This window comes from Peromyscus maniculatus, chromosome 3, assembly GCF_049852395.1.
Source record: "Peromyscus maniculatus bairdii isolate BWxNUB_F1_BW_parent chromosome 3, HU_Pman_BW_mat_3.1, whole genome shotgun sequence".
Taxonomy (NCBI): domain Eukaryota; kingdom Metazoa; phylum Chordata; class Mammalia; order Rodentia; family Cricetidae; genus Peromyscus; species Peromyscus maniculatus.
The window spans coordinates 49,843,650-49,857,853 of record NC_134854.1 but is presented as its reverse complement, the minus strand read 5'-3'; the positions used below and the strand labels follow the sequence as shown (position 1 = coordinate 49,857,853).

General features: G+C 39.8%; 1 gene segment (V, D, J or C); it reads left to right on the top strand.

Annotated features, from left to right (window-relative positions):
* Positions 1-9,324: 9,324 nt before the first annotated feature.
* Positions 9,325-9,931, top strand: LOC143272207 (T-cell receptor beta chain V region 3H.25-like). The segment is given in 2 exon segments: positions 9,325-9,373; positions 9,495-9,931. Coding segments are annotated over 2 exon segments (486 nt in total).
* The last annotated feature ends 4,273 nt before the right edge of the window (positions 9,932-14,204 follow it).

The window sequence follows — 14,204 nt, the reverse complement described above, 5'->3', positions numbered from 1 at the left end:
TAAAATCACATTATTGTATTGCATTCCCAGAATCATGATTATTGATACTTGGAGGGCTACTTTATTTACTTTATTTTCTTTTATTTATTGGCGTGGCACCAGAGAGTGCTTGAAAATTACTGTATAATTTAAAATATCACTTTAAAGTTCATCATGGTCCCCCTTTCGCCTCATATCTCCTCATGAAATTATGTAGTTATCTAAACCAAGCCAGTTTTGCACTTTCTGTATATTAAGGGATACCAGCCTTTTACCCTTCCCCAAGACATGACTGGTTTTATCATAAAATGCAGGTGAGAACTTAAGAAGCAATAAATAAAATCAAGTTTTTAATAGAAAAAATGTACAAATAAAGAAAAAAGAATGAAGTATGGTGTCCAAAGCCTGTAATCCCTGTAATGGGCATGTGGAGGATAGATCACAATCTAAAGTCTAGTATGGCTGACAGAAGAGAGAGAGAGAGAGAGAGAGAGAGAGAGAGAGAGAGAGAGAGAGAGAGAGAGAGAAAGGAGAGAGAGAAAAGAGAGAGAACAAAGAGTATCACCAATGAAGACTTTGTTAGCAGTATACTGTTTTATTTTTATATTTGTTGTATTCTTAAAATATGAATTATTATACATTTTAGAAGTCAACAAAGTATTTTGCAAATTATACTATATCTAGCTATATATGCCAACTTCATGTTAATGATCAGCTACATGACAATTATGAATCTATTGGGAGCACATCACAGGAAAGCTACTAATAAGGTGTGAGACCCTCAACCTTTTCTCAGCTCTAAGGCATCATAGCTGCAAGGTAGCTGCTGCACAGCCTGCTGTGTCCTGGGAGCAGGTGATTGTCCTGAGATTGCTAACTATCCATCCATGACTTTCTTTGCCCTTATCCTTTTTTGGTTTGCATTCTCTCTACTGTTTTCTTCCCTTCCAGGTTGTTTTGACGCCAAAGTTATGCAGATTCCAACTCACCTGGCCCAGAGGAGAGAAAAGAGAGAAAAGATGAGCTATAGTTCTGAAAAAAGGACATTTTACTGTTTTCTGGAATCAGCAGGACCAGAACAAAGAATATTAGTTTTTGGTGTACTTAGAGAATCAAGACATTCTTCAACAAACAGACATGGTTAATGAGTGATTGGTAGCTGGATGTCCCCCCAGACTCACCCTGTAGCTTGCAAACACAGTGCTCAGAAGCAATGGACTCCACACTGTGTTCTGTGCCACCATTTGGTCCAGAGAACTGAAACGTGCTTTCTCCTTTGTGCACAAACACTATGTGGAGTCAACTCAGGAAGCAGGCGATGCTCCTGATTGGAAGGAAGTAACAGAAGTTAACTGGAGTTAATAAAAGGGGCTGAGAGTTTGGTTTCACACAAGTCTGAGAAGTCAAGGACTGATAGGCTGAGAATTTTGAAATAGTTCTTACCCCACACCCAGGATCTGGTCTTGGATAGTTGTTTTCATATCACAATTTTCTTCTTCCTTGTGTCCCTTATTATTTTATCTTTCTACCTACAAATATTTTCCTTTAATGCAATACTCATGGTGATGGTAAATTGTCATCAAGATCACAAATAAGCCACATACTACTCTGCCATACTGATAAATATCAGGCTGTCCACAAAAAAAGAGACACGGAGACCAGTTAATGGAATAGAGCACCCAGAAATACACCCACCCGTTTATAACCTCCTGATCTTTGAAAAGACATGACAAGTATGAACAGAAAAAGAGATGACCCTTTTAGTAAACAATGCTTAGAAAACTGAATATCACATGTAAACAAATGAAACAACCCATCTCTCTCTGCTCAAAACTCAATTCAAAATTAATCAAAGACCTCAATGTAAGACCAGGAATACTTAAAATACTAGAGGAAAAGAGAAATAAAACACTTCAAGATACAGACACAGGGAAGGCCTTTCCGAAAAGGATTCTAACAGCATAGGAAATAATCCCATGAATGTCATGGAATTTAGATTTTCTCACAGTAAAGGAAATAATCTCTAAAGAGAGAGCCTACATAACAGGAGAAAATCCTCTCTCCTATGTATCTGAAGGAGATTTTTATTTATAATCTATGTAAAGTTTTGAAGGTTAAACATTGCCTTACATAAATTACCAAGTCAATAAATGCATAGAGTATACATTTTCAAAAAAATAAATACAAATGGCTAATATAAATTGAAAAAGTGTTCAAAACCCTTCACCATCGGGGAAATGCAAACTAAAACCACATCGAGGTGTGATCAGAGTGGCTATGGCCAAGAAGACAGATGTCAAGAGACACTTGCTGGTAAGGATGTGGGAGAAGAATCCTTTCATGTCACTGATGGGAACACAAACTGATATAGCCATACAATAATTGGTATGAACCCCACAGTTAAAACCAAAAGTATCATGATCCATTTACACCATACACTATGTGCACGAATCAGTTGGATTTAAACTAGCATGCCATAAAGATATTTGTGCACCTTTTTTTTTTACTTCACTGTTCACAATGGCAAAATAGAGAAGTAGGTGGAGCTCCATCAATAGGTCAATGTGCTGCATTTATACAGTAGAATTTTATTCATCTGTAAAGAATGAAAAAAAGTAAAGAAGAAAGAAATCATTATGGCAAGAAAAATTATCCAGGCTCAGAAAGAAAATATGAAATATCATGTTTTAACTTATAAACAGAAAAGTATCATGTATTCTCTCATACGCAGAATCCAGGGTTAAAGTCTCTATATGGCATGAAAGCAGTAGAGGGACTGTGAGGGGGAGGAAAGAACCTAGAGTCGAGGAAAGCATGGGAGGGTCCTGGAGTGTGTGCAACAGGAAAGCAAGAGGGAGTGGAGAAAGGAGGGGGATGAGAAAAGGGAGGAAAGAAAATGACAGGGTAGTTTTTAACACGTTTAATGATAGACATATATGAAAATGAAAAACTCATACCAAAACACTGATTTGTATACAAATTTTCTTTTCTAAAGATAAGCTTGTCTCTTTCTAAGTCTGGCTTAAAATCTCAAGAACACAAATGCTTCATCATAATCCAACTGTAACTTTCTCAGTGAGCTCCAAATTCTAGCCATGTGAATAAGACTTAAAATCACATCAGTGTTACTCTATTGTGAATGAAATTCTGCCTCTTAGAGTTTCCCTCTGAGCTCAAGTAAGTGAAACACTTTTCTTTTTTCTTTTTTTTTTTTTTTGCTCATGCTGTCTCTTCCTTCTAAATCATGTACAGTATCTCCTCCATATCCACTTATTCCAGGAAAGAAACCAATTTTACTCCTGTCCCCTGCCAGCACTGAAACCCTTGAACAGAATGCTTCATGGAATGTTATAATCTCTTAATAGTATAGTATAGACAGAAACATGAGGGTCAAGACATGGGCTATCACAACATGTGTGTTTCATTTTATATAACTGAATATTAACAGAACACTACAAAATTGCTCTTTGTCTCCAGTTCCACCTAGAGGTGCACAAGCCTCTCTCCCATTCCTTCATCTTTTCCCTGACACTCTCCACTGACTGGATTGAGCCAGTCTATCAGTGACAGTAGGTTCAATATACTCCACAATGCCATCCTCTGTCCCAAGACATCACCAGTTTTAGGATAAAAAAAACAAATGGCTTAAGAAATAATAAAGCCAACGATGTAATTAGAATAGAGAATGGAGAGATATGTTAATGGGGGAGAGAGAAAGAGAGAGAGAGAGAGAGAGAGAGAGAGAGAGAGAGAGAGAGAGAGAGAGAGAGAGAGATGGAATATTATTAAGAATAAGAAAGCAGGAAGGGGTCTTGTTGGGAAAAAGAAAGGGTTTTAATGTGAGAGGAAAAAGGGGAATAGGGTCACAATGGGAGAGAATATCGTCATATTGCATTGTATATATGTAATAGAGCAGGGAAAGAACAAAGCAAAACAAAATAAATAAAGAACTTAAGCTTCTGAGGCTCCACCCTTTGCTGAGGAGCTACTGTTATGACTGCCAGGTGAGGGAAAGTCTCTTTCCTTTGGTGGGTGGCCATTGAGAGGGTATCCATACCTTGGTGGATGACTTCATGCCCATACATGTACGGATCTCACTAACTGAGCTCAGTGGATTATAATTAAATAATTAATGAAGTTGGGAGGAATATGTGTTGGCAGGTCCTGGGGGATGTTGAAAGTGAAAGGGGGAAGACACATTGTCCACAAGCATAAAATTTTCAAAGTATAAATTAAAAATATTCTTTAAAAACAAATGGGTAAAAAGTAATTAAAAGAAAACATTAATGTAAGCATTACCTAGCAGTGATGCGATATTTCACCTCTAGTATTTGTTGATTTTAGGACTTCTCAATATATAGCTATACTGTTTATGTTAGGAAAATAGTTGTAAAATACTTTTCTGTGGATAAACCATCAACAAATTGTAGTTACTGAGTAGGGCAAGTTCTCTTTCTGTTACCATGAACATTTTGAGGATAACATGAAGCAGTAACATAACCATTGAGTCTGCAAGGAAACATGCCACAGGAAGATCGGTGACAAAACTGAACATGTTTCATTCCTTCGATGCTCCAGTATGGCCATGGTGCATGGTCCCTCTGCTGGGTATCCTTTTGTCTGCTGGGGACAGGAAAGACTTAAGCTTAAAGAAAACTTTCTGGTCCTGAAGTTGCTAGTCCCAGAATCAACTTTATCTTTGTCAATATCCATACTAGGCTGTGTTCCACCTCTTATTTCTTTCTCTTGCAGACTCTTTCGGTGCCAGTGTTGTCCAGACTCCAACAAGTCTGGTCCAAGAGAAAGGAGAAAAAAGCAAAGATGAGCTACAAAGTTCTGCAAAGGAGCACACTGCTGTTTATTGGTACCAACAAAGGCGGAACAAAGAGCTAAGTTTCTTGGTTTACTTTGAGAGTCAACAAGTTATTGAACAAATAGACTTGGTCAAAGAATGATTCTCAAACTTACCCAGCCCTCAAACTCACCCAGCCCCCTGGAAATCAAACCCTCTGAGGCAGAAGACTCAGTACTATACCTCTGCACCAGCAGTCAGTCCACAGTGCACTCCCTCCAGTTCACAAACCCACCACGCAGGAAGCCACCTTAAGGAGCAGGTGACACACTGGGAAGGAAGTGCCGGAAATTACCTGGAGCCAGTGCAAGTCCCAGCCAGGGCTAGAGGGTGGTGAGAAGTGAAGGGATGGCATCTGTGAGTGAAGCGTGGGAGGCTACTCTTCACATCACACGTTTCTCTTTTGTCTGTCTCTTGACCACCCCCTCCACTATCTTTCTTTTGTATCCAGTTTTTATGGTAGGAACTAAATGGTCACCAAAGACCATACATCACCATGGTGTCATTCTACCATGGAGATAAGCGTCAGTATGGATCCATCTGAGCTAGAGTTTAAAAATCTCAAGGAAAAAAAAAAAGTGATATGTGCCAACTCAGCAATGGGTTTGTCAAGGGACACCCAATTCTGGCCACATGTCAAAGTATTTTTTTTTTTTGAGACAGGGTTTCTCTGTGTAGCTTTGTGCCTTTCCTGGAACTCACTTGGTAGCCCAGGCTGGCCTCGAACTCACAGAGATCTGCCTGGCTCTGCCTCCCGAGTACTTGGATTAAAGGCGTGTGCCACCATCGCCCGGCAAAAATGTGTAGCCCAGGCTGGCCTCGAACTTGTGATCCTCCTGCCTCTGCCTCCTTCAGCAAATCCTACCGGCGTGCGCCGCCACCACCACCACCACCGGCGTCAAAGTATTTTAAAGTCGGATAATTGTTACTCTATCAGTGATTCAAATCTGCCACTTACATTTCATTCACCCCTGAGCTCAAAGTAAGTGGAACATTGTATTTTGTGTGTGTTTATCTAGTCCTTCCCTTCTAAATATTTCACATCATTATATTCTCTAATGTAACAATTTCAGCTTTGTGCCAACATTTAAAAACTTTGTGTAGACCTTGCCATACAGTGCTTCATATACTTTCACAACCATCTATAGTCCTGTATATCAACTCAGAATCATGATTTTTAAGAGATAGAGGATGTGTATTTATGTTATTTTATGTATTTTCCTAATCACTGGAGGGAGGGTCTTCTAAACTTCTAAAATTCCACTTGAGATTGTGTTAGACTTTCTCATTTTCCTTCCTATTTCATGGAATTATCCTGTGATCGAGACTGAGAGAGTCTAGCAATGTCAGTAAACCATTCCATTCCAGACGCTCACTTTCTCTAAAGAGTCATTTGACTATAAAATGCAGATGAGAACTTAAGAAATAGTAAGTAAAATCAGATATGTAGTGGTAAAAGTAGCTTGTTAAGAGTTAGGATGATAAGGATGGAAGATGAGAAATTTGAGTCCAACCTAGGCTAAATAGAAAATCACATAGACACAGACACACAGATACACACACACACACACACACACACACACACACACACACACACACACACACACACGAGAGAAAGAGAGAGAGAGAGAGAGAGAGAGAGAGAGAGAGAGAGAGAGAGAAAGAGAATATGACCAAGTGACTGATGATTATATTGTTAAGCAATATTATGAAATTTTTATTTTGTTATTTGCTTTATAGCTTTTTACAATTTGGATTTTTATGATGTCAGTTTAAAATACGTATATTATCACCCAATCTATTTGATGACTATCCTATTGACAGTATGAAGTAGTTCAGTAAATAACGAGACAATTATGAGTCGGCAAAGGGATCGTGTCACTGGGAGGCTGCTGCTGAGGAGAGAAAACACCTCACTGTTTTCCTAACTGTATGCTGCCATGGGTGGAAGACTGCTGTACATGCACCAGTCTATCTCCTGAAGGCAGGTAGGTCCTGAACACAGAAGGACAACCCTTGTCTGGAGACTGCCAACCGTAGAGCCAAGCCTTTTTTTGTCAGGATCCCTCCTGTGTTCACCACCTCTGTTTCCCTTTCCAGGTTCACTTGATGCAGACGTTCCTCAGACCCCAAGACATTTGGTCTAAGGGACAAGACAGAAAGAAAGATGAGCTGTAATCCTGAAAAAGGACACACTTTTGTTTGCTGGTATCAACAGAAAGAACACAGAGTTAAATATGTTAATCAGTTTTCAGAGTCAACAAGTTTTGGAACAAATAGACTGGGTCAAGGAGGGAGTCTCCAGTGTCCCTCAAACTCCCTCTGCAGACTGGAAATTCAGTCCTCAGGAGCAGGAGACTAGGCACTGCACCTCCGAGCCAGCAGCCTGTCTACAGAGCTAAAATGTGCATTTTCCTCAGTGCACAAACCAGTCCCAGACTCACCAGGAAGTAGGTGATAATGTGAGTTGGAAATGAATAACTGCAGCCAGTGTGAGCTATCGCCTGCTTCACAAAAAGCCAGAGTATGTTCAGAAGTCAAGGACTGACAGACTAATAGCTTGAAAACAGTCGGTGTGGGATGGCTGCTTTTCACACCACATTTTATTTTTCTTCTTTTGTCTGCAATGTGCTCTTCTCTGTGCCCAGCATCTCTCTTCTTTCCTACAGTACTCACAGCAGGGATACGACAGTGGCTAAAGATTACAGATTCTGTTGGTATCATTTCACCAGCCTGATAAAGATCAGGCTGAGTCCTTCTCAGCCTGGATTTTAAATCCCTAAAGGCAGAGTCAATGTGTAATGATCTCATGGTGGACTTCTCAGGGAATATCCAACTCTGGTCACATTTGTATGTGTTTAAAGCTACAAAGAAGTTATTTGACTATGGATGCAACTCTCCCACGTAGATTTCCCCCTTAGATGCAAGGTGAGGGAAGCACTCCACGTTTCTCTGTGTGCACTCCTGTCCTGGTGCCTGGTTTTCCATATCCATTTCTTCCAGAAATGAAACCAATCAATCTCCTGCCAACAGTAAAAACAGCTGTGCCAAAAATTTAATACAGTTCACCATGTGCCTTTATAATCACTCCATATTATTACATTCCCAGAATTCTGGCTATTGAGACATAGTGTGCTATTGATACTTTTTTTTTGGTCTTATGTATTTCTCCATGTATCACTAGATGTCTATTCAATATTACTGGCAGTGTTGAGTTACTATAATGCTTATCACATTATAAGGAACTGAATTTAAAATCGAGAACCCACATTGAAAAAAAAAAAGCCAGACCCGGTGGTATACACTTACAGTCTCAGTGCTGGTGAGGTGAGGACAGGTGCACCTTGAGTACATGCTCTTTAGGCCTTTTAGCAGAATCAGTGATCTCCTGATATAAATGACACGCTGTCTCATTGCAACCTCCTTCCTCCTAAAAAAAAAAAAAACAAGGTACGAAATAGGTGTCGTGGTTTAGTATGTGAAGATGTTCCTTGCCACCAAGACTGAAAAAGTTACATTTCTGAAACCTTCATAGCAGGAGAAAAATGACGCTTGGAAGTTGGCCTCTGACTTTCTCACACATGCCATGGTGTATACATACCTCCAAGCCCAATACAAAATAAATATATAAATTCATGTAATTTAAAATCTTTTTTAAAAATAAGGTACAAGATTAAGAAAGATATTTGATATTGCCCTCTACTCTGCACATGCATGCATACTCACACGCATATGTACACATGAACACATACAAACATATATATGCATACACACACACACACAAACACACATACATATATATATATAGTTACTGGGTATAGCAGACTTCCTCCCTTATCCTTATAATTTTCCTTGACTTTATCCTGCAATCTAGATTGAGCCAGTTTAGGAAAGGCCATATATTAAGAGGTAACAATGTTTTGCTTTCTCCCAAGGCACCATTGGTTTTCAGATGATAACTTAAGAAATAATAAGTATGATAAAATTTGTGATCGGAAAAGTGATTTGGAAGCACAAACATTGAGATGAAAAAGAAGAACCTGGTTACCATCACACAATCCTGCAATTCCAACAATTGGGGTGTCAAGGACTGGGGAGGAGAACAGCAAGCTTGGTTTGTATTTTGATGTTTTTATTGTGTTATATTTATAAATAATATTTATAAATATAGGATGTTGTTTATGCTATTAGAAATAGTTACAAAACACTTTGGAAGTACTGTGGGTAGAACCTAGGGCCTCATACGCTTAAGGTAAGCACTTTACCACTGAAATATATACAGCCTTAGCTCTATCAAATAAATTTAAACACAAAAAATATCACGCAGCCTGTTTGCAGTCTTAGGGTAAAAGATTTCCTAATGTACCATAAATGGCACTGGGAAGTAACATGAATTAGGAACATGACAACTATGAGTCTCCAGGAGTCACGTCACAGGAAGGCTGCCTCTGAAGGATGAGCATACTTCATCCTTTTCCTGCCTTTCAGCCACCATGGCTACAAGGCTCCTCTGCTACACAGCCCTTTGTCTCCTGGGAACAGGTAAGTTCTGAGCACAAAAGGACAATCCTTGTCTTGAGATTGTCAACCCATACCCAAGTATTTTTCCTTGTCAAAGTCATTTCTTGGCTGTGTTCACAACTTTGGTTTCCTTCTCTTCTAGGTTCCTTTAATGCCAAAGTCATCCAGACGCCAAGATTCCTGGTCAAAGAGAAAGAGCGGAAAGCAAAGATGAGCTGTTACCCTGAAAAGGGGCATGCTGTTGTTTTCTGGTATCAACAGAATAAGAACAATGCGTTTACATTTTTGATTAGCTTTCAGAATCAAGAGGTTCTTCAACAAACAGATATGGTCAAGAAACGATTCTTAGCTGAGTGTCCTTCAAACTCACCCTGCAGCCTGGAAATCCAGTCCTCTGAGGCAGGAGACTCAGCACTGTACCTCTGTGCCAGCAGTCTGTCCACAGTGCTGAAATGTGCAATCCCCTCAGAGCACAAACCCCTCTTGGAGCCAACTCAGGAAGCAGGTGCTGCTCTGGGTTGGAAGGAAGTGACAGAAATGAACTGGAAACAGTGTCAATCACAGCAGATTTCATACTAAGTGGGCATTTCACAGTCTAGGAGTGGTAGGCTGACAGTTCTGAAATAGATCCCTTTGGTTCAGGTCAGGATGGCTGCCTTACACTTCTCCTTTTTCTTATCTTTTATCTGCTTTGTGATTTTCTTATCCTGCACAGTTTTCTCCTTCCATCCAGTATTCATGGCAAGGATAGTATTGTCACCAAATATCACACTTCCAGTTGGCACCATTCCACCGTGCAGATAATGAGAAGAAGTATGCTAGCAAAAACAGACTAGTCTTGTGTAAGAGAATAGAGGACTCAGACACAAAGTCACACAGCTATACCCACCCAATCTTTTAAAAAGGTTCCAAAAATACACTTTTGAAAAAAAGACAGCCTCTTTAAGAAACAATATTAGGAGAAGCGTCTCTGATGGCAATTGGGCTAGGCACCAATCCGGTCACAGGAGATAGCCAGGTCAGGCTACGGTTCTGCTATGGCTAGGAGTCTAAGCTGCGGTCTTCCTTGTAGATTCCTGGGAGATTCTCTTGTACCAGGTTCTTACCTGACCCCGAGATCTCCCACCCATTTCTAGTAGTCTCTTTCAGTACTCTCCTCCTCAGCCCTTCCCCAACCTGATCACTCAGGTTCCCGTCCTGACCTGCCCTCAGTCCACTTATGGAATCTCTTCAATTTCCCTTTCCCAGGGAGATCTGGGTGTCCCTCCCTCCCTATGAACTTTTCTTGTTATCTAGTCTCTCTGGGCCTGTGGACTGTAACATGGTTATCCTTTATTTTACAGCTAATATCCACTTGTGAGTGATTACATACCATCTTTGTCCTTCTTGGTCTGGATTATCTTTCTCAGGATGATTTTTTTCTATATTCCATCTTCCATCTGTCAGAATGGCTAAGATAAAAAACAGAAGTGACAGCTTATGCTGAAGAAGACATAGAGTGTGGCCTTTAATCCTATCACTTGGCAGACGGAGATTTGTCTGAATCTCTTTGAGATCAAGGTCACACTGGGAACAGAGCCAGGTGTGGTGGCACATGCCTTAAATTCCAACACTAGTTAACCATGGAGGTCTGGAGGTCTATACAGACAGACAGGAAGTGACAGAGCTGTGCAGGAAGAGGAAGTGATGTGGCTGAACAGAGAAAAGAAATTGGATGCTGGGCGGTGGTGGTGCACGCCTTTAATCCCAGCACTTGGGAGGCAGAGGCAGGCAGATCTCTGTGAGTTCGAGGCCAGCCTGGGCTACCAAGTGAGTTCCAGGAAAGGCGCAAAGCTACACAGAGAAACCCTGTCTTGAAAAACCAAAAAAAAAAAAAGGAAATTGGATGGCAGAACAGCAAGGCATATAGGCCTGGGTAGACAGGAAGTCACTCACATTTGGAAGCTGCAGAGTTGGTGAGGTAAGGTTAGCTGTGGCTGTTCCTATTCCTCTGATCTCTCTCAAGTTTTCACCCCTATATCTGGCTCTGTGTTTTTTATTTAATAAGACCATTTAGAAATTCATCTACAATGGAGCAAGGAGAACATTCCTCTATTGCTGGTGGGAGTGCAAACATGTACAGCCACTTTGGAAGTCAGCGTGGCAGTTCCTCCTCAGAAAAGTGGGACTCAACTTGCCACAATACCCAGCTATACCATGCTTGGGCATATACCCAAAGAATGCTCAATCATACCACAAGGACACTGGCTCAGCTCTGTTCATAGCAGCTTTATTTCTAGTAGCCAGAACCCGGAAAGAATTTAAATGTCCCTCAACTGAGAAATGGACAAAGAAAATGTGGTATATTTACACAATCAAGTATTACTCAGCTGTTAAAAACAAGGACACCAGGAAATGTGAGAGAAAATGGATGGAACTATACTGTGCATTTTTGGTAAAGTTAATTAAAACTATTTTCACCCTAATTCTATCTTGCTGTCCTATAGCAAGGAATCAACAAAGCCTCACACATTTTTTTTCCATAAAGACTCAGTTTTTGTCTGTACATTGTCCCTTCCACACTCCAATCCCATCCTCTGGCATCGCTAGTCTCAGTAATTTCTTGAGTGGCAGATGATTCATTTTGGTTCCATGGATCCTTATGGAGTAGCTCTCACTGCATTAGAAAGACTGGAAAATCTCTAGCTGTCATACACAGGATGTCAGTCCATGTAAGAAAAGACAGGCAAGAAAGAAGAGCTAGGAATAATATACTTCAAATGTGTCATGATGACAAAAGTATGAGTTTTCAGTGAAAATCTGTCCCATTCTCTGTGAGAGAGATTTATCACTAGATAAAATAAAACAATGTCTTGAGGCCAAATCTCCTAAGGAGGGAAATATAAACTGTTTATCAATGTGCCGTCCACACTCTAGTTCTGAAATGAATAAAAGCATTCCCTGCTTCTCAATGTCTTCACCAGATCAGATGACGAGGCACTCCCAGGGATGGATCTGTAACAGAGTCCACAACCACAGCCTTGCACATGTGCACAGCATGTGTACAGCTTGTAGATGCAGGCTTTCTTTGGACTGAGTCCTGTTCTAAGAGAGAATATTTAATTTATAACCATAAGTCGTTGATGGATGGTGGTTTCTTTGGCAAGTGTTTGCGGAAAATTGTGTAATTATGTTCTTCAGCCACAAAGATTTGGAGAGTGCCACAGAGTGGAAGTTACAGATTTCTAGAAGTGTGTGTGTGTTTCTATTATCTAGAACAATTGGTTCAGAGATTCCTGCATGCAAATTGGCAACCTTAGTGACAACAATACATCCACAAGACAGCAGAACTGCTCTTCACATCCCTTTAGATTTGGAGCACAATCTTAAGGACCACATGAAAATGCCAAAAAAAAAGAAAAATGCATTTTTCTGGGGAAATTGTTCCAAAATAGTAGGATGTTTTGTTTGTTTCTCAACTGGCACAAAGCCTGGGGACTGTAAATCAGATGTGTGTGTGTATGTTTGAGTAAGCTAGGTACTCACCTCATGGATTCAAACACCTCACATATTTCAGACGTTGATGCAAATTACTAGGTGTTTTTTAAGTTTGCCACTCCAAACAGGTAGAGCAGGCTATTGAAAAATATGAAGGACTATATATTTCTCAGCCAGACAGTATCATTTACTCAGTGAAGGATTAATCTTAAAAAAAATTATCTTTTCTCCTTTAATTATCTTATCTAATACTGTAGGTATTAGCATAGTCTGAGATCTGAAATGCTGTGCAGATATAGAGAAAACATTAAAACTCCCATCCTTGGAGAAGCGGGTACGGAACACATCTGAAAACAACAGAAATAAACAGTATTTTTGTCCATTCATTTGAAGCATCTTCTAAATCCTGTAAACATGCTGTTGAAGTTTGTGTTGCCCAACTATAGCTGACTATATCAAAGGTCACTTTCATAGACTCTGAAACCTGAAGAAGCTTATGAGAGAAAACATGGATGCAGAAATGAAAGCCAATACCTAAATTCCTTTGAAGGTCTTGATAAGTATGAGACAGAAAAGAGAAAAGATAATTTTTTTAAGATTAATCCTTCACTGAGTAAATGATACTGTCTGGCTGAGAAATATATAGTCCTTCATATTTTTCAAGATGCCAGTGGTGAAGAGATCCATTAGCAAGACACACTGAGATCATGCTGTACAGAGTCCAAGGCAGTCAGACAAATATAGCCTCTCTGGTCTATCACATATCTGCTTCCATATTTCAAGAGAATATGTCTAGTTCTAAACTTGAATAATTTTGACTCTAAGAAAAGTACGAGATATGGTAAGAAATAGGAAAGTATAACCATACATAGGAACCCAAAATAATCAATAGAAAAAAACTATGAAATAACACAGAAGTTGGGAATTTCAGTCAATGAACTGTTGTCCACAGTAGTTAGAGGATAATATTCTCATAACCTGATCAACTGGTAACATTTGTTGACCCTAGACATCAAGACAAGGAAGCAAAGATGCAAACTGCCATGCCTATGAGGCAAGATGGAATTTCTTTATATCTGCAACAGACATGAAAATGATGATAGGGAGTCACAAACAAGTATGCACTAGTTAATTCTGTGTAGATGAAAGCATCATTGGAGAAAGGGAACTTAAAAATAGACTCACAGTGAGATCTGTGAAGAACTATGTGTACAGGAAATGGAATTATTTATCAAAAGTAATTTCTTTTAAAGAAAACTATAAACAGCTATGGATATTTGCAAAAGACCAAGCAAAACCAATCAAGTTACAACTCCAGCACAGACTGGGAAGGGACTGGTGAGGCCTCTAACTGAGGAGATAAAGATGGTCGATG